The sequence below is a fragment of the Acanthopagrus latus genome, chromosome 18 (assembly GCF_904848185.1).
Source record: "Acanthopagrus latus isolate v.2019 chromosome 18, fAcaLat1.1, whole genome shotgun sequence".
Taxonomy (NCBI): Eukaryota; Metazoa; Chordata; class Actinopteri; order Spariformes; family Sparidae; genus Acanthopagrus; species Acanthopagrus latus.
In genome coordinates this window covers 27,498,558-27,522,640 of record NC_051056.1, presented here as the reverse complement: position 1 = coordinate 27,522,640, position 24,083 = coordinate 27,498,558, and the positions used below count along the sequence as shown (strand labels likewise).

Here is a 24,083-nt window from a genome sequence, read left to right as displayed (position 1 = left end):
GACTGTGTTCTTACAAACATGTATCCATCACTGTGCTGGACATCCTGTAGAGATTTACTCACCAAAATGGAAAATCTACCTGTATTTGGCATTCGGCTGATGTTTTTCTGGATCCTAACAGGCATGAAAGGCATATATTGAGAGATCAGTCTATAGATTTCATGAATCGATAGCGGATCATCCAACTGAAGATTTATTTGAATCAGGAATTTAAACCCAGCTCTTAGTTTAAATATGTACAGTGTGTTACAGAAGTGTTTGTCGCGTGATGTCTTTAAGGTACACACGTCAGCAAAACCCTGATTAGAAAATCACAAAGTCAGCGATCATAAAAATGCAATCAACAAGCTTTTGAATGCCCAATTTAAAACAACCTTTGCATCCCAGCAACCATATCATGTTCCTCTTTGACTGCAGACAGTATGGACACAGCTACAGCGGCTCTGTATAACGTTGTGTTGTGCACAGTGTTTGCTTTGTGCCTTCGATGTTTGCAGAAGTTTTAGGTTCAGTTTGCCTGCATAAAATACAGGAAGTCATTTTCATCCATCCAATGAAATCAGTTGATAGAAATCAAGAGCTAAAGTTGCGTTCTCCTAAACGCTTACTCCTTTGTTAATGTAGGTCTGTAGTTGGGTTGATGTATCTTAACATGAGGGGACTGTCACCCTGTGGAGAGCTGTCTTTTGTTTTGTCTCACACTGTACAGTTTGTCCTCTGAGTGCTGAACTGTGCAGCAGCGAGGAGGCATTGATGTTTATATGACCGCAGCAGGATACTCCCCAACATATAGACACACCATCAGACATACTAACACGCACAGACACTAACACACAGACACACACACACACACTTTCATTCTGAGGTCACAGCTGTGCCTACTGCACCCACAGTACTCGTTCAGTCAATTAACCTAGATACCGAATGCTCATGCACAAAGACAGTTATATCTAACAAAACAAAACAACTGTCTGCCCTCCAGCAAGTCTGAACTGTTGAAGAGATGCTTGCAAGAAGGTTATGCATGTTATTCAGAATGAATAGTTTTGTTTTGGTTCAATCTTTTTATTCTGTGACTTCTTGTTTGCTGGGAAGTGAAAGGCTTCAAAATATGTTTATACTGTGTTCAAAAGTAATCCACTCAAGTCCGTCTGAACTAAGTGAGGGAATGTAGCATTCTACTGTATTGCAGTGACCCTGCAATGCGATCCTCTGTGCAGGTCCCAGTGGACAGATACTATTAGCTTCTATCTCGTGCTGAAGGGACCAGCGCAGCACTTTTCCTCTTGGCCTGTTGTTAAAAACATGGGAACGGAGTGGTGATGACTCCGTCTTTATTGCTGAAGGTCACCTGCACACACGTCTGTTCCCTGTACTGCGCTGTCCCTCACTAGTTGACCTGACAGGGCAACATCGACCTTCTAACTTCATGAATCATGCACTATGGACACACACTGTACAGCACGTGTCTTACCTTGTGGCTCTTTGTTCTGAGAGGTTTCTCATCAACCATCTTTCAGCCTAAAATGTTTCAGACTGAAATGGTATACTTTGCGGCTTCACTAGTCTCTGTTTGATCCGATTATGATGCCCCTATCAACCATTTAAACGCACAACGATTCTTAATGCATCTTATTGCGTGATATTGTATCAGATCCTTAATGTTTTTTTCATCAGTTCATTCGTGCGGTTCTCTCAAAAATCACACTACAGCAGTCTACAAGATAGAAAGCTGCATCTATTTAATATCAGTATCCATGATTATCATGATAATAAAAATGAAGATGATAAAATGATTTATTGTCTCATCCTGCCAGCATCTATATGACTAATGTCAATATGTTAACACTACAAAAACACTTATCAACATTAATCCGTCTGCATTACAAAGGTGCTGTAACATACAACAATATCATTTTTTTCCGCAGCGGCTCTAAATGATATTTTCTGAATGTGGCAAACATCACCAACATGACTCTGCTGCACACACCTCTCTCAGATTTTTTTGGCAAAGTTGTAAGTGCCTCCTGAAGTTCTTGGCTGATTGGCTGCACTCGCTTTAGTCTTTATAGCTGCATACATTTACTCAGGGTGAAAATGGCTGTTGTAGTTCCTGAGTTGTGAGGCAGATTCTACTCATCTTGTCCCGTTAGCACTTGCAAGTATGTTAATAATACTGAAAATTCTGGGTCCTTTTTTCTGCTGATCTCTGGCTTCCTCTGACAAATCTAGCAACATATGAAAACAATAGTAGCTCAATATCACCAATAAGTGAATGCAAGAGAGCGACTTTTAGACTCTATTGTCCAGCTGACATCAGTATGCTATGTATTTATCCTGATTATGTTCTGTCACTGCATTGATTTAGAATCTTCCACATACGCATCGCAGTACAACTTGGAATCATCTTCGAGGAAAACATATACTGTGAATCACAGGCTGCCGTGTATTTAATGTGTGCTACAATACACATTTTAAAAGTAACACTGTTTCTAGACAAACTTAAGAAATATAGAAGTAGTTTTTTGTTGTTGCCCTTGTGTGGTCCGACCTCCTCCACTGCTGCTCGCTGTCTCATTAGGTTTATGTTGAAGCCATATTAGCAGGTTAATCAAGGTAACATTGCAGATGCTCTACCCTTTTTATCTTTCGCTGCTTTCATTTTTTCCCCCTCGATGGATGAAGTCTACAGAGGCCTGATACTGCAGTATTTATGCATAACCTCTGTGTGCTACTTGCCCTCCGCTGCACCGTGATTACACACATCATCTAAATACAGAACATCTCCTTTTCTCCATGTCCATTGGGACAGAGGGAGCGAGAGAGGTAGGACACAGGGAGAGAATATGAGAAAGGCGAAATGCAGGAAAAGTTGTGAGGTAACTGATACAAATACAATATTTCTCTCCTACTATAGTTCTATGAATAGAGGAGGGTCTGCACAGGCAGAGGAGATAATGTGGATGAATGAAATTAGCTGACAGCACAGAGGATGATGAATGAGGTTTGTAAAGGTCTCTACTAGCAAACTTTTTCTGGGCATAGTGTAGCAGGGAGAGGGCTGAAGCCACGTGACACAGGCTGCCTATTCATTAGACACTGCAGCATGTTTCACTATCGATATATTAAACAAATTTGATTCAGTTGGAGCCTGTAATAGATCCGGATAGAGGACGGCAGAGTGGAAAAGGAGAGGATGTATAGAAGAAACAGATGCACAGGAATATAAAATCAAAGAGAGAGGGACTTAAATGAGTTAAAATGGTTATTTTTGTGGTGTACTGTATGATTGAGGCTTTGATAGGACCGGCTACTAGCAGCTGTAGCATCAGACAGATGTTACTTTTAGCTCGAGTCTGCAGGTCATTGAAGAAATCTGGCCAAGGAAAGTGAACACCTCTCCTCCATCAGCTGCTGTGTTTTGGTGCAATTCACCTTCAGCTGCTCTGGTCTCTTAGTGAGCAGCCAGACGACTTTTCTGTCTCTTTTCTCCTGAAATGTACAGTACAGCGAGCCAAATTACCCCAAAATTAATTAAATTGAATTAGAATTAGCCTAAATGAGAATGGATCTTCAAAGTAAACAGATTATTATCCGGGACTTGAGTGGATCTCTCCTCTCCTCGCTAATCAAGCACAGCACACGTTGCTTTTAGCAGCTACAGTTTAAAACACAGTGATTATTTATTTGAGACGGACTCAGCAACACATTATTACTCAGCGTGATGCTTGTTGACAAGCTGTCCCTTGGAATCAGCTGTTGAAGTCACAGTTGATTGCATGACTGTGCAGCAGACAAGAGGGACATGAGAGGAGCTTATACTGCTCATTGTATTTTGATGTGGTCACATACAGCATGAGGACGGTTAGACTAGGTACTATAAAGAGGCTGTTTTAATTTAGAATAGTAGCAGGATTGGGAAATGTATTGATATTATGTCTTCATGATAATATAAGACCACATATCGTTTCAGATGATGGATATGATTGTATATTACTGTGAAATGATGTAATTTTCTGAATGTACCAGACTGTTCCTCTTGTTCCAACAGTTATCTATAATATTATATATATCGATATCAAGTTATTTGATCAAGAACAGTGTGATATTTGATTTGACTCAATCTTAGTAGCCGACAGTTGGTGTGTCTCTCAGCTTGGTGACCTGTTGAAGGGAACAGGAACAGTGTGCAGATTCTTCTCGCTGCCGTGATGTCTCTGTTTGAAGCGCACAGATTTCAAGGGTTATTCAAATACAGTGGTTTGAGTTCAGCATCAACATTATCAGGAGTGGGGGACTTTGTATTGGGGGCACCAGTGCAAAAACTCATGAGGAGCTAGTGGTGAAAGGTATTACTCCAATACAATACGAGTCTGCATTGTGAAGGTTGTACAGTAATAGCCCTCGTGAGAATAATCTCTTGTATTACAGTCAGTGCAAAGGTGTAATCTCTCTCCAGACTGTAACTGCAGACTCTGACAGGCCCGTCTCCCTCCCTCTGTCTCACTGTAGTAAGTGTTGCTCAACAGTTTCAGCCTATTGAGACATTTCCTGCTAGAAATCAGAGAAATTGAGGCCCTTGTAATCCAGGATACTTTCTATGATTACTTTATTTCCTCTTTTGTTTCTCATACCTGTCACACAAATGTCTCTCTTTCAAGATTCTCCTTCAGGGCTTTACCAGGAACATTTTCCCTTTTCAATTGGTTTGGATCTTTAATTTCCAATCAGTGTATATTAAAGGATAAAATATGTGTGAAATCTGAATGGTTTTTTTCTTTTTTTCCACACAGAAACGCCACAATGCTGACAGTGTTGTCAACAAAAAGGAATGTCAAGGTATTGAAAAACATTTTATCCATCAGGTTTTTGATTAGAAATCCAATATGTTGTTGGTTTTAGTAGAGAAGATAACACTATGTTTAGTGTCAAAGTGTGTAGATGTGCCAATAAGACAGCAGGCCAAACTGACAAACTGAACAATCCTGAATACTGGTTTGTCAGGTGTTTAGTAAGAACTCTCTCTCATTGTCTGTTTATTCCTCTTTCTCTCTGGCTGGAACTCCCCCTGACCCCCCCCTTCCCATTACTCACCACAGTATTGAGAAATGGTGCTTGGGAGATTGTGCACTGGGAGAAGGTATGTACCAAGAATTTATCACTAAAGGTCATTTACAACCGTTCACATTTTTTTAAAATCTGGAACTGAAAGCAGGTCCTTCATTCTACCAGTTACAAAATCTGTTGTGCTGTTGTCAGAAATCTCACACATGCTGCATACACACACACACACACACACACACACACACACACACACACACACACACACACACACACACACACACACACACCCTCTGACCCCAGCCACTAATTAATCCAGCGTTTCCATGTGGACGGTCATTAGAAGGCGATGCTGGAGGACAAATAGAAGCTTCCTCTCTTCTTCTCATAATGAAACAATTTTATCACTGTGGCTGGAACAATTTGCCTAAAAGCAGAGGGTGTGGAGACGAGAACACCAGTTAGCACAGACTGGAAATAGATTTTGAGTAATACTGCCTCATCTGTCATATAAGCTGAATCTTTCTTCCCGCTCTCAGAGATATGAGTCAGACAAGAAGTATGAATTGATTTATTACATGAAGTATTGCTTTATTTGTTCCTGAGAGCTAAATTAACAGCGTCTGTGCAATTATGTTGCCATCTCAACTGCTAGGCTGATCATTTCTCAAATGTAATATATTATAATGAATGCAAAATAGGCAAACAGATCTTTGTTGACACCGTATCCACATGTACACTGTATTTACTTTACCACTTGCTCAAAAATGTGAAAGATATGGCTAAATTAGATTAAGATATCTTCGTCTCCATTTGAAGACACACATGTATATGAAGATACAGTAATGAAAATCCACCAACCTGCTGTCTGTTTACACAAACCACACATGCTGCTCAGTGTACGTGAATGGCCATGTGACATGTGTTGTCAGGTGTGTTATTATGGAGGGAGATTATTTATGAGATGGTGTTAAAACACTCGGCTGCACGTACATCATACATCTACTTTAAGACCATGTTACAAAACATACCTGTGTACATGAGGACCAGGCCTTTGATGGCTGTGTGTGTCACTTATCAGAGATCAATTACACACATTTAAGACTCAATACAGACAACATGCCAAAATAAAACAAAAACACAAATGCAGCTTTATAGATGATGAACACTGAGATTCAGGAGGTATTCAGATTTCATACAGATTAAATGAAACTGCATCAGAGTGATTGTGTCTTAAGTATTTATCAAAGTTTCTTAAAATGAGATTTTCACTAACAAAACATTCGATTCAGGCGTCGACTTGTTTCCTGCAAAGGACAAAATCTCTGTGTTTCTTGCTGGAATGTGACTCTCTCTCTCTTGTTCTTCTTCTTCTACTTCCTCTCTAAAGCAACTAGCTTTGAATAATTGATGCTTTTTACATCTTCATCATGCATATTGTAAAAGCAGCTTCTCTCCAAAAATTCTGTTTGGCTCTAACTAGAAACTGTTTCAGGGCAGCTAGAAAAAAACAGTAGTTTTTTTTTTTGAGTAGTTTTTTAGAAACTGTTAAATCCTCATACTTATGGAGCAGAACTGTATTGTTATGGTCGCTGCATTTTTTAATCGATGTAGAAACCAGAATGTACTAATAATTTACTAAATGTGTCACTCACATGGTTGATTGTGATGTGAAATGATAAACCACGACAGGTTCGACCTACTTACCATCTTTTTCTTTATGACGTTTTGTCATACCACGATAACTAATAATGGCCTTATCTTTACTTAAGCAGCATTTGTGTTAGTGTTACCATTATTTATCAGAATTCATTTTGAATTTATAATTTTGTAATAAATGTTTTTTTAATTTAAATGTCAGTGGCTAAAAAAAGACATTACATTATGTAGAACAACAGACATTTTGTGCAGCCATGAGGAGGTTTTTTCCCCGTTTTTATGAAAATTATGATAAATGTTTTTTTCTTCTGAAGTTGTTGAATGATGAAATATGTTTATGCAGTTCAGCAGTAGAGGAAAGAAGACTCTTCTCATCAGTATTGTCTCATTCTCACTGCTTTCATGTTCGTTTCTTTCTTGCCAGCTGTGCATTTTTACCCCTGATGTTTAAACTCCTGTTTTCATTAATGCTGTTTTACAGGCTGTGCACACCAGTAACCCGTTTATTTTCACAGGTTGAGGTGGGCGATATTTTTAGAATAAATGGCAGTGATTTCGTTCCTGCGGATGCTGTCCTTTTATCGTCCAGGTACAGGAGTCCAACCTGCTGTCAGACCGTGGGAACTTCTTCCTTCTTTCTTTCTTTTTGCTCTCTCTCAACTCTCCCTAAAGAAGTGATGGTTAGACAATCAACAGCTGCGTATCGTCAAAGTGTCTTAAAAATCCTGCAAAATCGGAATTGAGAATTGTCTTTAATAATCTAATACTTTGTGATGTTGTGAATCATGTTGTGACAACCATCATTTCTCTAGGTGGGACAGTGGTAATGTGATTTTGGATAAGAACTGATAAATCATGTCAACATAAACCTGCCTACCTCCTTCACCTTTGCACAAAACCATTTGGACCTGCTGTGGATGAGGTTTATATAAATCCTATAACCCTATTGTTAGATTTTTAAACAGTCAAATTTATCACAAATTTTATTCAGATTGCTCTAAAAATACAGAATGAAAAGCGGACAGGTATTGTCACAGTAAATACATATGCATATATTTTTTACTGTAAAACCTAGTACCTCTGACTGATTCTATCATCATCTCTACAGTGTCTGTTTTTCTGAATGGTTTTGGGAAAAGGAGAACAGATGAACAACCATACCCTCCTCTGATCACACAGGACTGATCATTGTGCTCTGCTCATCTCCCTGAAACTGAAACAGTTGTCTCTCTCCCCCTTATGTGTTTGCTGTTTGTCTGTCTGTGTTTTCTTTTTTTATCCTCTCCATCCCTCCTTTTTTTCTCATCCTCTCCTCTCCTGCCCGCCCTGTGCGAACAACTGCCACACTCTCTCTCTCTCGCCCCCTGCTGGTGCGTGGTTGGTAATATCAGGTGGCTGTTGGGGAAGTAGTCAGAGCTGCAAACGGGGATCACCTCCCGGCTGACCTCGTCATTCTGTCCTCCAGGTCAGGAAACAAGCAACATTACCAACGAAACAGCGGTGGGAGAGATAGGGGCTGTGTGTAACGACAGGAGTCAGAAATATTTTATTTTGCACACTTTAGAAAGGAAGGGCCTGTGATTATTCAGGCCGTGCAGTCAGTGAACTCCATGCTCCTTCCTCTTTTTTTCTACTCTTCCTCTACATTGTGGTTTGGCAGCCATAATACTGGCCGTTCATACAGTCATGTTATTATGCTGTATTTTGTTTAACATCTTAACAAGCACAGTGGACCTTTTTCAATGTTTGGCTGAAACCTTTAACACTGCGTAGAGTGAATGTAGTCGTCTAATATTACATCACAGGGGCAAATTGCTCCTTTACTTCATATGTGACTATGCTGTATTTCCTTGCCCATGCATGGCTTGTACGGCACCTTGAATGCAACATTTGATGTGACAGTTTGCATGCAGTCACGTTCCAAGATCCAAAGTTGAGAAGCATCTTGGAATTTAACTTCTCCTAACTTTCCACAACATGTAAGGCCATTTAAACAGGACTATGTGTAGTTAACTTACTCACAATCAGCATTAAAGCACCAAGTGTTAGAATTCACTCTCTGGCCATGATGGCAGCGGACTCCGGCTCATTGCCATGAAACAAAGCTCTCATTTGATGTGCTAATAGCAGCGGATTCCAAACCTCTCATTGATTGTGGTCGGGCTTCAGTGTCCAGATCTCTTTTTGATTTTCCCCTCCACCCTGTGTGTGTTTGGACCAACCTTCAGTATGAATAAATCACTCCATTAAAAGAGAAGCTAACCAGGGACCCGGCTCACCTTAAGCACCGGCATGCTCTAACTCTCTGTCCCAGTGCCCAGAGTCTGTCAGAGGCCCATTTGTCTGCACTGTTTGTTGTGCTCGGCATGCCTGCTTGCCTGTATCACCCTTCTTTAGTGTTCTCTCTGTCGCTGTCTGTCTCTATGCAGTGTATTTAAGCTTCACCTGAAAGACAGTTTAACTCTGGGTTAGCAGCAAACAAAGATGTCATGACTGTCTTGAGGAAATTTACTGTACATTGAACTGGTAACTTCCACTCAGAGAGTTGTTTGTGTTGCTGAGTGGCTTTAAGACTGACATGCAGCATCTTTGTTTGCAGTGATCTAGTGTAATTGTTGTGCTGTAGACCCTTTTTAATCAGAGTTAGCATATAAATGATTGAGACTGATTTCAAATCTACCGTGACTATGCTTACATGCACAAAATATTTTGTTTTTTTCCCTTATTCCAAAGAAGACAATGAAATGTAATATTTCCGTTTATGCAGCTGTGCATGCTTCGATGAACAGGCCTTCACATGTAGTTTATCATGTCAACACATGGAAAATTGAAATAAAAAACAGTTGGCGTTTGTGCCATTTTATTGCTTCTGTGCATCAAAATTAGATTTTTTTTTCCTTTCTCTTCTTTTCCAGTCAGGTAGCGGACTCTTTCGAACGTACGAGCACAGTCTCATTTTGTCATTCCTTCAACCACCTTCTTGTAAAGGTCGCCATTGGATGTTCAGGGTGTTACGATTTCAATTTCAAATCACAAACTGATCGACACATCTTCAGTTTTGACAGTCAAATTCAAATGCTGTATCGACGACCATATTAGCAAAGTCGTCAGTACTGACAGTTGAATAGAATCGAATAGTGACCTTAAAATCAAGTTGCATCGTGGATTTGGAGAATGTTGACACCCTGTTGATATCCAAGTCTGTCAAGTTTAAAGAACAGGTGTGTCTTTTTATATGCGTCTCTACTTTTCGTCTTGCAAACTGTTTATGCGTCTATGACATGACAAGAACTGAGAACAGGCAAGAGGCCACAAATATGCAATAAACAGCCCAGAGGGGAAAAATGAAAGAAGCTCCTTAAACCCAAATAATATCCAACATGTCTTAACTGGAAAATACGACATTTAAACATCAAATATAAATAGATGCAGAATATTGTCAAATTCGGAATAATAGTGGAATATTAGTGTGCATGTAAATGTAGTGAGTAAAAGTTCATGATAAATACCCTTTTCTCATTGGTATACCATGTATAAAATTATAATCATATTATAGATAATGAACATCTAAGGTCAGTAAGACTGTAACTTATGAATAAGTTAGCAGTTTATAACCACCTCAAGTGTTTATATCCTCTTCCTCCACAACAGTGAACCACAGGGAATGTGCTACATTGAAACATCTAACTTGGACGGAGAAACAAACCTTAAAATCAGACAGGTGAATTACTCGTATCCTTTCCTTATTCTTCTTTATACAGTACATACAATGAGAAATAAGAGGTATCTTCTGCAAGAGAAATAACGACACAACTGTAATGCTGCTGTAACAACATCAACAGGGTCTCCAAGTGACTGCAGACATAAAGGACATCGACAGTCTGATGCGTCTCTCTGGGCGGATGGAGTGCGAGAGCCCAAACCGTCATCTGTATGAGTTTGTTGGGAACATCCGCCTGGACAGACACAGGTGGGTTTAGCTGCAGAGCCGGGCTCTCTCTTCCTCTTACCTACATAACAGCCACGAGCAGAGCCAGTATTGGTATGAATTTAACATTTCTGCTGAATAAATGAAATCACCTGCTTCAGTTTTATTCAGTTTCATATTTGGAGGCTTTGTCTTTGTAAGGAAAATGCATTTTATGTAGTGCTCCTGCTTTTAAGGTTTCATGGCTTGTTTCCAGGAGTTCGGAACATTAAAGCTCTCCTGAATAAACACTTTTACCTAGAGCGATACTTGGCATGTTTATTGTTTAATGGGCTGTATTTCAAATTGATGGAAGTAGTTTCTCTATCTATTATTCAGTTTTACCAGAACACAACTTAAGATATCAAGTCCGGAAGGTTTCAACTTGTGGGTTGAAAATTAGAAACAGACCCTTTTACTGCTGACTGTGTTTATCAATATTATTGACGTGAACAAGTCTGTCACACCATCACAACATACTAATGACCTTGTTTGTGTTGTTGTGTGGATGTCTGCGTAGTAAAAGACATAGATTACATAGTTAGAATAGATTACTCAGTGTTGTACTATTGGTTATTGGGTATTCTTAACAATGGCATATTTATCAATAACGAATTACCAAGTGTTACGTTTAATCAGTGTTTGTATGTAAGATCAACATCTATTGATTGGTACAGCAGATACTGGAAGGAAAGTGCTTAACCGATGGTCTGAGACCTTTTCAGCACATTATTCTGCAGGGACAGTATGAAGTTTGTACTCTGATGTTTTCTCACTACAGTACGATACCACTGGGTCCCGACCAGATCTTACTGAGAGGAGCCCAGCTGAGGAACACTCAGTGGGTGCATGGCGTGGTGGTCTACACTGGACACGACACAAAGCTCATGCAGGTAGATCATATTTACAAAGTGTTCGGATGATATTCTTTCTTAAAAAAGCTCAGTCTTCTGGTCACACTTCTAATCTAAAACCATATTTTCTTGGTAGTTTTACAAATGTTGTGCTGTTTTACGTTCTTATCTAACTAGATCTGTGTAGCCAACAAACAACATTACATTATTTAGAACACGTCGGGCTGCATGTGTGTCAAGCATGCTTTTATATTAGATTTTAATCTTCAGATATTTTTTGCTCCCAAGCAACTTGTTACAGGGGTTTATTCACCCTGAACATGTTTTTACATTGCTGTTGTTTTATGAGCACCGAAAGGGACCAGAGACTAATTTCCCTGTTGTTTAAACTTTGACATGTCTGCTATTCTAATAGTAAGAAAACACTCAAAACAAACATCAAATTGAGTGCAATTTAATCTGTAAGGCTAATCATTGTTAAAAATATGTACATTAACGAAAATATGTTTGACCGACTAGTATTTCGGCTGCTTATTAGTGAGGGCAGCAACATTAATCAACTAGTCAATGAATCATACTCATCCCTGAAGAGAACATCGTCTTCAGCCATAGTTTTTTGACCACATCTGTCTCGTCACGTGTTACCCAGAATTCCACTCGGCCTCCTCTGAAGCTGTCCAACGTGGAGCGGATCACCAACTTTCAGATCCTGGTGCTGTTTGGCTGCCTGCTGGCCATCTCTCTGGTCTGCTCCATCGGCCAAACTATCTGGAAGTACCAGTATGGCAACGATGCCTGGTACATGGACCTCAACTGTAAGAGTCCCGACAGCCCACGCTGCTCCTCTAATATTCCACATATTTTGTCTCACTTGTCCATATCAGCTTATTTCTTTGTCATTTTAAGTTCCTAAATGCTGGTATGCGTCGTGTCGTTTTTTACGTTGCCTCAGTTAAACTATGTTTCGCATTACAAGTGAAATATGTGGCAATGTGGGAATAAGTGAATTCCCTGTTAACTGTGAAGAGACAGCTGTGACATGCATAGATGTGTTGTGAATGAGTGAAAAAGAAATGGTTGAATATCACTGCGCTGCTGTACTTTTTTGTTCCTTTCTAATGTTCTGTTTGATTTTGTTGTTTTCTTTGTTGTCGTTTTTTTAACAGCTCCAGGTAACAACCATTTAAAAGCCTTGGCCATCCGTGAATGACCCTCCCTTACTAACCCCTTACTGAAGCTCTGCCTTTGCTAAGCAAATGAAGCCCCCTACCCTCGCCCCCTATATGGTTGCCCTACTTTGTATGGGCCCATGCCATGGACAAGCACATACCAGGGATCCAACAATAGGTTTTTCCCCTCCAGCTCTCTTATACCTTCTTCTAGTTATTTTCAGTGCCTGATGCAAACAGTGTCTCACTTTTCCTCCATTTTTTTTTTTTTTTTTTTTTTGTGCCGCGTTGAACACTTTGCAGTTTCCAAGCTTCAGACCCTCATCTTATTTTTGTGCTCCAGAAAAAATGAATCGCAGCATTTACTTTGACTGCCAGGGAGACGATGTTGTACTCAGGAAGTTTTTCATAGCAGGAGGCTTTTACGTGTTTATTGCTCGGGCATGACGTGATGCAACCCGAGGGGCAAGAGCTGACATTTTCTAAATGCCTCCGCCGCCTTCCTTCCTTGTGTGGATTTTACAAAGGACAGACAGAGAGGGGAGGGAGCGGGAGAGGTGAAAACCTGTTTAGTCTTCATTTGTAATCTCAAGATATTATAGAAAATGCCTCTTTTTTTTAAGCTTCTATCATAGACAATAACTCACAACCCAAAAAAATTCTGAGCTGCTCAGCGTTTGTGACAGATGGTCGGGTGTGATGAAGCTCTGAACCTGGTATGCAAAGTGGTTATCGTGGCACTCTGGCCATTACTCTGTACCCTGATAGGCCTGTGTAGGAGAGGTTGTGCCCTGGTCAATTCAATCCTGCACTACGACTTACACTGTCCCTTTTTTATGAAATGTTGTATTGGCTTCTTTTGATTTCCTCTATATCGTCCTCAGTGGCATTTAAACCCACATCTAAAAGACTCTATATCACACCAATGAGGGGAGTGTAAGTCATAAAGCAGGCGTCCATCTTGAGACTGATTGTACTTCCATAAGGAGTTGTTGAGACTCTGTCCAGTGCATATTGTCCAACCTGTGACAAAAGAGAGAGGTGGGGAGAGTGTCAAATCCTAAACATCCCATTTTCTTACATCACTGTATTCTCCTAAATTATTGCAATTTCACTCACCTACCAACATTTGGAAGTTAACTGTACACAAGAACAGAGGAGTAAGTGTTAGGCCACCATGCATCACACAGGCTCATATGACACAGAGGCCTATTATGCATGACCGGTGAGCAATGAATTTGACTTTGACCCACTGCAGAATGCTGACACAGATCATCCTGGACATTAAGCCTACACATTGTGACAACTTTATGCAGATGGAGAGCCGAAATGAAAAGTAATTTATTATGCATTCATTCACCTGCTACAGTTTATTCAGTTGGCACCGTTGAGGTAGTTGTGCATTTATCACCATAAAATTGTGCCTGTGCTGACACTGGTTTTCTCACCCATAAAGAAAAATAAGATTTATTATTTTTAGAAATGGTGGCTGAACAATTAACTGATAAAAAATGTGACAGCATCAAAAACAAGTACTGGACATCTGAACTCAAGGAAGTAACATTGCTGAAATATACTCAATTACAAGTAAAACTATTGGAGTTAGAGTAATATTAAAGTAAAAGTCCAGTGTATTTGTTGCTTTTTAGGCGTTGATGTTTGATCTTCAGTCTAAATTACTCCCAACTCCTACTCTGTTCTGCTCAGTGGTCACAGTCACATCTCCAACCCTGAGCCTGCTGCACAGATTTGTGTTGTTTTGTCTTTTTGTCAGAGTTTTCATCGGCCCATTTAAAATCAGATTGCCAGATTAGCTACAAAAATGCAGATGTAAGGTTCAGATATTGTACTCAGTATTCAGAATAAAATTACAGAGTTTGAAAAATACCCCAAATATGACTTAATTACAGTAATTTCAGTAGATGTAATTAGTTACCTCTAACCTTGCGTTTGTTTGATAAAGATAGCAATATTCCCCAATCTCGATTTTATTTGGTTTTAAATAAACAAAAAAAGTCAATAGTGAAAATTAAAATTGTGACTCAAAAACGCCTGTTCCTGTTACTTATGAATTATATTGCAATTGTAATATTTGTGGGTTCTGCCATGGCCCAACAGTCCTCTTTAATTCAATCAAGCCTAACCCAATATCGATCTTTATAACCCTACATCACTCTAAATTTGAAACCACCGAGAACTACTTAACCCTAATTTAAGATCTCCAGATCTGCATCAGCCAAACACGAGGACAACAACACTCTTTACTCTCCTCTGTGTTGTGGAAAAATAATCTGACAATGTTAAAGGCGCTGAGAACATCTTATACTGTCATTACATTACAGCAACATATTTAAGAGAAGGCATCAGGTCTGTTTCTGCACTTGTGTGATTTGTGCATGTCTTGATTTGCTATGGCTTGACTTTGGATTCTCTCTGCTGATCCAACACAGCACCACTCTTTCATATGATAGCAGAAATCTTGCACAGCATCACATAACAAGCTGGCTACTAGAAATGAGTGAAACGAGGTGATGTAGTGATCGACTTTAACATCCAAACTTTTTTCACTGGCATAATCCACCCCCTCTTTTCCACTCGTTGTTGGTTGAGAATGTGCTATGGACTGAATTCTCCCTCCTTTGTCTTGAGAGCATCCGATACGTTTGTCTTCCTCCCCACTTCTGATTAAGTACTCCCTCCTTTATGTGTTGTTGTACCAGTAGCAGTAGCTTCCATTCCGCCACTTTCTTTGTGCCATCCAGTTTTTTGTTTTTTTTTTCTTTTTTTGTTTTCATCTTGCAATGTCATGGGGAAGGGCTGTCCCTCTCAACCGCAATGCTAAGATCAAGGCTTGGGTTGAGGAAGGTAACATTTGCACCTGCTGCAAGCTGAGGAAAGGTAAATCACATCCCTCCTGTTTTCATGTTTGGTGTCAGTGGGGTTGATCATTGCCAATTGTTTGGGGCTTTTGGGGGGACCAGCATCATTCTGCATAGTGCTTTGTGGAATTCATTGCCTGGATCATGCTGGATGCCAAGGCTGCTGCTGTGACACTAATGACATTTGAGATACTTCAGTCCCTGTTCGCTACTTTGAATCTTTGGGACATTAAATTGGACTGTTAATCGGTCGAGTCGTAAGAGGATGAGGTTGGGTGGAAGAAATGGTTAATTCCAGCTAATGCGCAACGTTATCCCAAAACAGTCTCTGGATTGGGATAATGTTGGTCATTGGCTGGAAGTAGCTTTGGGCATTTTCATTTAACTAACTGACATTTGTTGACCAGCACTTATGAGTCTCCTGTGTATTACTTCCCTTTTGTCCTAAACTCGTCTCCTGACAGATGGCGGGGCAGCTAACTTTGGCCTCAACTTCCTCACCTTCATCATCCTGTTCAACAACCTGATCCCCATCAGTCTCCTGGTCACACTGGAGGTTATCAAGTTCATCCAAGCCTTTTTCATCAACTGGGTGAGCTGAAGCTGCAGTCTGTTATTTACCTGAACTAAACTCAACCGTTTCATTGACAGGTGTGACTGTAACTATAATTCAAAAAGACTGATACCTGCTTCTCACTGCCAATTATTATTTCACATTTTTGTAATTAAAAAATAATTTTCATAACCTGAATTTAAGAAAACATATGGGGCAAAGATGGATGATTTGATATTACATATTCTTCTTCTTGTTCTTCTTCTTCTCTGTTTTATTGTTGGATTGTAAATCACCTTTTAGCTGCAACAACCAGCAACTGTATCAGAGTTTCTAAATGCTGTGCATTATAATTCAATAAAAGCAGTGCCTGCTCAGGCCTGTGAGAGCCAACCAATCAGAGCAGCACTCCTTCAGGGGTGGGGCCTAGAGATGCTGCAGCAATGGACAATATGAAAAATGATGTGTTTTTTGGAACATTAAAGCATATAAACATTTTCTAGTAGCATGATATGGGACATGTGCGTGTGTTTTACGTCTATGTCCACATTTATTAGCTGCAGCAGAGTACATGTGTACTACACGTATGTTCTTGCAGGCTGTGAACACAAAATGTCAGTAAAGAAAATGTTTGCAGTTAATCGCTACATCAACGAAGTTAGATGGGTGGTGACTGTTTCAACAGTGTGTGAATAGTGAACAGTGCAGCTGCTATAGTCTTCAATAATACAATGTTTTTATAGCAACAGTCGGTCAAATGACAACTTGTATGTGAAGGGAGTTGCTCAAAGTGCTGAACCAACAGAGAATTGTGGGCTTTCCCTCCCTCTGCATCTTTTATTTTTGTTTTAAGGGTCACAGCTGAACAGTTATGATTGATTCTCTCACTGCTCAGATGCTTTCCATCTTAGGCATCTGTTTTACCTGCAAAATACAACCTCTAGAAACCTGTTGGGCGCCACCTGCCCAACGCCAAATGGATAGAGCAGATATATGAACAGAGTGAAACATTTAGCAGCTAAATAGCTGGATATTTCCCCCAGGAGCAGGTAGAGACCAAAACAGAATTGAAGGAGAGTGAATGTTGGAGTTACATATGTCAGGTTAACCCAGATGTTGCTCTAAATTGATGCTGATGTTGCTCCATTCTGCTCGATGTGAAAGAAAGTGTCTTTTGGCCAACACATCCACAGTTATCCACATATTTTCACCTTCATAAGGTGATTATATGTCGCGGTTTTGTTTGCAGCTTGTTGCACTGCCCCAAAGTGGCCAGAAAATTATTACAGGTTCAGAAACTGGGTATCAACATGGAGCTATGACAGTTAAATGTTAACTGGGGTACAGATGGTTAACATCATGCACATGATATTTATAAGGAACAAAAATCTTTATGTAAATCTGTGAAGACGATTGAAACCTAGTTGACATGAAACATTCGAGCGAGCACCTTGAATATTGTGCTGTTACACACTTAGCAAGTAGGTCAGCTCAAATATCTTGGCAGAGGAATCGCACTGTTTCTTTTGCCCGAAGTTATTCTGAGCCCTTAAATTCATTAAATTTTAAAATGAAAATCCAAGCAAGGAATTTTTAGCAACATTTAGGGCAGTTCTCAGTTGGCCTCTCTTCCTGCTGCCCCAGTTGTTTTTTTTTTCTCCGTGTTTTCAGGAGGAAAAACAGACCAAGACTGAGAAGAACCTTTCTGAAATACTGTTCTTTTTTTACTGTTTTATTTATATTTTGGGGATTTTATTTTTACTCTTTGTTTGTTCTTATTGTTCTCAAAACTTTTGTTTCTTTAATAAAGTCATACTTACAGCTCTCTGTGATTGGTTGCAGGACACTGATATGCTCTATGAGCCCACAAACACACCTGCCATGGCTCGCACCTCCAATCTGAATGAAGAGTTAGGCCAGGTGAACACTTTTCTCCAACACTTATTTAAAAGATCAATCTCTCCTTCAGGATAAAACGTAGACTCATAAAGTATTATTCTTTCTTTTTCTACAGGTAAAATACATTTTCTCCGACAAGACGGGGACCCTGACCTGCAATGTGATGCAGTTCAAGAAGTGCACCATTGCTGGTGTTGCCTATGGGTAAGTTTCGTCTCACTCCCCCGTCTTTATTTTCCCCACTCCCCCCTCCTGCACCCTCTGCCGTCACCTCCCCCCATCACCATCGTTAAATGCCGAGTGTGCATCGTGGTACATCTGGCGTTTCTCTCTCCTCCCTCGCCTTCTCATTAGCAGCTGCATCAGTGCTCCTCTCGACATAAACTATAAATAAAAGGCGGACAGACATTTTCAAGCAGAGGCGCTTTACTCTCTCCTTTGCAGGCTTTTGTCATCGTTTGTCATGTTGGAGGTGAAAACTGGCTTATACATCTCACTGTCTTCTCTTGACAGTGTCTCGACACAACAATATTGGTAACAAACAGGATCTCCTGTAAACATTTAGCCAAAGTTAATACTGAATGCACAAAGATATACTTTTCACATTACTGTTTAAAAAAAGTGTATGCTGTCACATTTGAACTTTTCATAAAATGAGCCCTCAGTGTTTTCTCTCCCTGAATATTCTCATTTCATTTTAGTACACAGATAATTAGCCTCAGTGGATGCAAAACAAGTGGGAGAGCGGAGTATCTTTACAGAACCAAAGCAAGTGCAGGCGTGACAGAACATGATTAATCCCATTAGGATTCAATTAAAAGCATGATTGATGAAGAGCAGGCTGAAGGACAAAAGAGAGTATTTTATCTGGAGTTCTCTGTGCCGCAGCTCTCATTACGCTGTGATTGCAATGAGCACACCCCAACTTCTCATTGTTAATCCCCGGGTTAATGATATAAAGTCATTTTAAGCAGCAATAATGTACATGTTGATGATGAAATACCTCTAAGATCACCGCTGATATATATGTTTGTTTTTTTTATAAAACAATTGCTGCAGATTAAAGGCAGGGGTGTTGTTTTGGGTCTTTTCTTTATTAATGGTTATTAAATTGGGTCAAGCCTGCTGGTCGTCAGAGACAGACTCTCCTCCCGCAAAGATTGAAGTTAGGCGGCTGCCTCTCTCTGTCCTTCATTTCAAGCAGAGATGTTTTCCTTTGATTCTCTGAAACGAGGACTCCCTCTTATGCAACTGATAAATATGGATGAGTGTTTCATATCAGGAGAGAAAAAAGTCAGGTTCTAATGAGGCGAGGCTGTTTTGATGATGCTTTTATTTGGCCTGCTCTTCTGTTTGTTCTTCTGGGTTTCCGAAATAAGAGTTGGGAGGGTTAGATTGAAAAAATGTTTATAGTACAGTTCATTGTTCCGTATTCATGATACACCAGACAATAACAATGTTAACTGCTTCAGTAATGTAAGACATTTAATCCTACTGGGATTACTTGTCCTCATTGAATAGATAATGGAATTATTTTCTTTAATTCAAACACAAATTGGACATACAGTCAAAACACAGCTGATTACATTGTATTGAGTGTTGATGATCTGACTGTGAAAATATAGTTTATCTCACAATTTCACAAGATGTTTCAGAAAATTGTCAAAGATACAATATGTAACATTTTCAAATCAAAATATGTTAAAACGACGAGACCTTTTTGATATATTTTATTGGGAAATGTCTTAATTTTGCTCAAGGTAACGGTACAGTTCATTTGATGTTCTGTTGCTAAAGAATCCGATGATACATGAGAGACTGTGAAAGGATGCCGGACAACATGGCTCAGTTCATTCCTGCTTGAGTCACATACATTTTCAATGGCAATGATGGTTATTTTACAATAATGACAACTCCCATGAAACCTTCTGTTTTTTTTTCTTTTTTGATTGACTGTCCCCTAGTGGAAAAAAAATACATACTGTAATTTAACGTATGTACTGTACAGCTTGGCGAGCCTGAAACTGTTAACACAGTTCATGCCTCCCGTTTTCCTGCCTGCTGTGTCCTCTCGTTCCTTCTCGTCATAGTTCTGAATAGAGCTGCTGTAAATAGCTACTGACTGACTGTGTTCATCCCGTCTGGTGTCCAGTCGTGTTTGCTGCTGAGCCCAGTGGAACTGAGCCCTGTTGCCTGCAGTGACCCTCATCAGAGAATCGGGCCACTTAGTTCCACAGCTAACTGTGCTACTTGTTAACGGCAGCTAGTCGCCATAGCCAAATATAGCTACAGCATAGCGTATAGTGAGCTGTCCAGGATAGTTTCAGAGCGAGCTACCTTTGAATCCCTGCCATTTCTTACAAATCACACCTTGAAGGACAGATTTCAAAGTATCTGACTATATTCAAGTAAGACGAAGCATATTCTTGTGCCAAAAGAAGTGAAATGACGTGAATAAAAATGACATGAAACGGTCCATATTTTGACACAAATTAATGAGCATGCATCTGCACAGCGTTTACTGTGTGGCCTGACTTGTAATTTGGTGCTGGCACATGCACGCGAAGCCTCCCTGACACTGCCGCCTGCATGTGTTCCTCACCACAAATTAAGTGCTGCTGTAATTAATAAAGCCAACCCCAAGGGGCTAGACATTAATTAATTCCACTGGATTGGAGTCCAAATCTCAAGGAGAGATACTGTGTAGGTTAGAAAGGCTCCCAGAATCCTCTAGAGCGTTATTAGTTTGGAGTAAGAGTGGAAACATATTTTTTAGATGTACTCAAATTAAAAAATATGTTTTGGTTTTCTTTTTTAATTGTGGGCGATTTGTCATCACAAAGTGTCACCCAGTAGATATGTTGATTGGACACAGTTCTTTAATATGTCTGACAGTGTCATTAACCCATATGCAGATGGATTGGTTTGCTGTTAATGCAGATGGCCACAGTGCTGCTCCACTGAAGGTACACAAGTGAACAGACTCACCGTATGAATCAAACTTAAGACCAAATACAGAGTTGTGAAGTTTATTGGAGCACGTCGTCTGGTTGGCACCAATCTTTACAGTTAACAAAACCCTCCACTGCACTGAGTCTGCCAGAGAGGACGTGAGCTTTCTGACCACATTTAGCTTCAGACGTTTTCATTGCTATATCCACTGGTGGCCATGAAAATATACTCAGAATACACACTGAAGATGTAGTTTTAAGGTTCCTGCTGTTGTCTATCGAGGAAAGTGACAGGGCGACACCTTACAGTGAAAAAATGATCACAAATCACAGTGATGTGGTGTGTTTCTGGAGCATCGTAATTTATGTTGTACCCGGACCATCAGTCAAGCCGACCAATCATGACTTTGGGGAATAAGACTGGAAAAATATGCACTAAACCTAAATTACGTTTGCCTAAACCCAACCAAGATTGTTTGCAGCTTAAACCTAACCAAATATTGTTGTTGCTTAGATCTAACCAAGTATGTTCGTTACCTAAACCTAAAACTAAACATTAAAAGAAAACTGAAAACAAGTACATCTAGTGCAACAACAAGAAGTGAACAGTCCAATAATATGCTTCAAACGGGACATATGTGATCAGAGGGCCGTCTGTGATCATTACCTAACTCAACCTAACCCAACACCTCAGCTTCAGTCCTTCCCGGCATCTGACCCGTCATACTCTAACGCCTGCCAACTCATAAACAAACCATCTTGCATTGACAGAACATGTTAACAACAGACTTTGTCAACAAGATAATTTCTTTCCCAACAGTCACGTCCCTGAGGCTGAGGATGGTAGTTTTGCAGACGATGACTGGTAAGATGACTGGTGTGAAATGGTGGTCGTTTATTTTTGCTCCTCGCTTCTGTGATGTATCAGTGCTGCCTTGCCTTGTGGAAATCATGACTTTGAACACAAAAACCTCAATATATATGTTTGTTGTTTTGTATCGTTGTTCGTTCAGTACACTCGGGACGTGTTGTATGTGGCTGTCGCTCGTTGATTCATTGTGTATCTCTGTTGATGTGAAATGATGGCCTTAAACAAATGTTCTTGTATCCGCCGCCAGTATTGTATTAGAAGTATCGCTGAATTCAAAGTGGTTGCGTGTTGTGGCTTCCTTTATAAGCACTCATTCAGCAGGTTTGATGAGCCGAGCCTTCCAGCGTAGACTGTTAGTTGAGTAGCGACTGAAGCTGAGCAGCACCGTCCCCTTTTCCCCCGTTAACATCAAACTAACTTTAGAGACGATAGCTACACTCTCACTTATTCTCTCTCCGTCTCTCTCTCTCTCACACACACACACACACACTCACACACACACGCACGCACACACACACACACACACACACACACACACAGTCCCACTTCTCAGATCCGTCTGCTACAGTGTTGAGATCTGCAGTAACAGCATGGGCGTGTCTCATCCATTTTGCATGGGGGATTGGGGACTGTTTGTTAATGCCTATTATGCCAAAATGTTAAATCTCGCTGCTGTAAAAGAAGTTGCCAGCTTCCATGAGAGCACGTCTCTTCTCGCTGCTCTGTATTCGCATTTAAAACAACTGAGTTAGAGGCTTTATTTGTACACTAAATAGATTAGAGATCCAGGAACGAGGGAAAAGTTAGTGTGTTTTGTGGTTTGATGATTGATATAAAAACAATAACTCAAACCGAGTATTAAACCAGACTTACTCTTCAGGTTCTCTTTAAAATGAAGGTTGATTTAGGTTCAACCACTGTTATAGGACACATATTTTGCTTATTTTTATGTTCATAATTCTAGTTTGGGTCACTACTAGAATTCATTTCCATGTTTTAATGCTCAGAAAACACATCAGTTTTCTCATTCTGACCACTGTCTGAGATGCTGTGTTTCAGCTCCTGTCTCTGTAAGGCCCACGTATCTAGAATATCCATTCTGCTCTGATTGGTCAGCACACATACACCTGCAGCAGCACCGCTCACTGTATCTCTGGTCGGCTCTGTGTTGTTTTCAGCTTCCACTTAGCTTCACTTCTACGGGACTACTGACGAGGCGTTTCAGGCCCATCAGGAGAACTTTTTACATGCACAGGAAACCTTTATAACACACTGAAGTAAAGGAAAAAAACACAGAAGCATAACAGGTCTCCTTCAGAGTTTAATGCCATCTTACTGCCGGCCAGCTATAAATGTGTTATTTCCTCTGAGCCGTCAGGCTGCAGAGCAGCATCGTGTCACACAGGTTTGATCTGGAACCAATCCCCTGCTATTGACTGTGAACAGCCAGCGCCCTTGTTCCCATAGTGGCAGGACCTCTGTGTGCTGGCAGATAATCAATAACTGACCGTCGTCCAGTCCACACCCAGCCTCGTGCCTCAGAAATTTCATCAAGGCAATTGACGTAGCGAGCAAAGCTTAGGGCTTCCTTCCCTTTGCAAAAGGATAGAAACATTAATGATGACTCCATAGATTTTCTGTTGTATTTTCAGTCTGTTGTGGAATTTGTTCTTATGAAATGTAGCTTACACTTAGTAATATGTTGCATGGATGTAACATATTATAGTCAGAATAAGGCAACATATTTTATAGTATGTGATGCAAAACATCATGTACTTTAGTCGAAACTTCTGCCATCTTTAATGCGTTCACCGTATGTATGTGGGATGTTTACAAATGCAGACTTTGTTTCTCCCTGACATAATTTTAATAAAGCCTCTAAGTGTGATAAATCTCCCTAACCTCCAGTGTGTCTACGTAGGTGTAACACAACATCGACTCCAGCCCTGTTGTTTAATTACATCGCTGTGTTTTTCCTCTATTTCTTCCTTCCCCAACATCTATTTGCTGGTAGTAGATGGAAGTATTACTCTTCGGCTGGCTCTCAGGGATCCGACCAATGTATCCTGTGGGGTTAGAAAAGACTTATGGTTGCTAATGGCAGCCTCTGTAACATTTCTATCAACCCCCAGTGCCATGAACAAAGCTGCTGTCTGCCTGATCTATAGGACTCTGTTTATCACAGAATCATGAATCGATTCCTGCTGGACAGCCAGCGAG

General features: G+C 40.2%; 1 protein-coding gene across 7 annotated transcripts in view; it reads left to right on the top strand.

The window, feature by feature from the left end:
- Positions 1–24,083, top strand: part of atp8a1 (ATPase phospholipid transporting 8A1) — a 116,591-nt gene that overhangs the window by 30,483 nt on the left and 62,025 nt on the right. For 2 of the 7 annotated variants that reach the window (XM_037077125.1, XM_037077132.1), the window contains 12 exons: positions 4,794–4,839; positions 5,100–5,140; positions 8,112–8,185; positions 10,372–10,441; positions 10,563–10,690; positions 11,469–11,580; positions 12,191–12,356; positions 12,708–12,713; positions 16,054–16,181; positions 17,985–18,062; positions 18,157–18,245; positions 21,813–21,857. In XM_037077125.1, the coding sequence (XP_036933020.1) occupies positions 4,794–4,839; positions 5,100–5,140; positions 8,112–8,185; positions 10,372–10,441; positions 10,563–10,690; positions 11,469–11,580; positions 12,191–12,356; positions 12,708–12,713; positions 16,054–16,181; positions 17,985–18,062; positions 18,157–18,245; positions 21,813–21,857 (983 nt within the window). Of the gene's footprint in view, positions 1–4,793; positions 4,840–5,099; positions 5,141–7,235; positions 7,310–8,111; positions 8,186–10,371; positions 10,442–10,562; positions 10,691–11,468; positions 11,581–12,190; positions 12,357–12,707; positions 12,714–16,053; positions 16,182–17,984; positions 18,063–18,156; positions 18,246–21,812; positions 21,858–24,083 lie in introns of all 7 variants that reach the window. The other 5 variants (XM_037077127.1, XM_037077129.1, XM_037077128.1 and 2 more) reach the window with 5 other exon arrangements.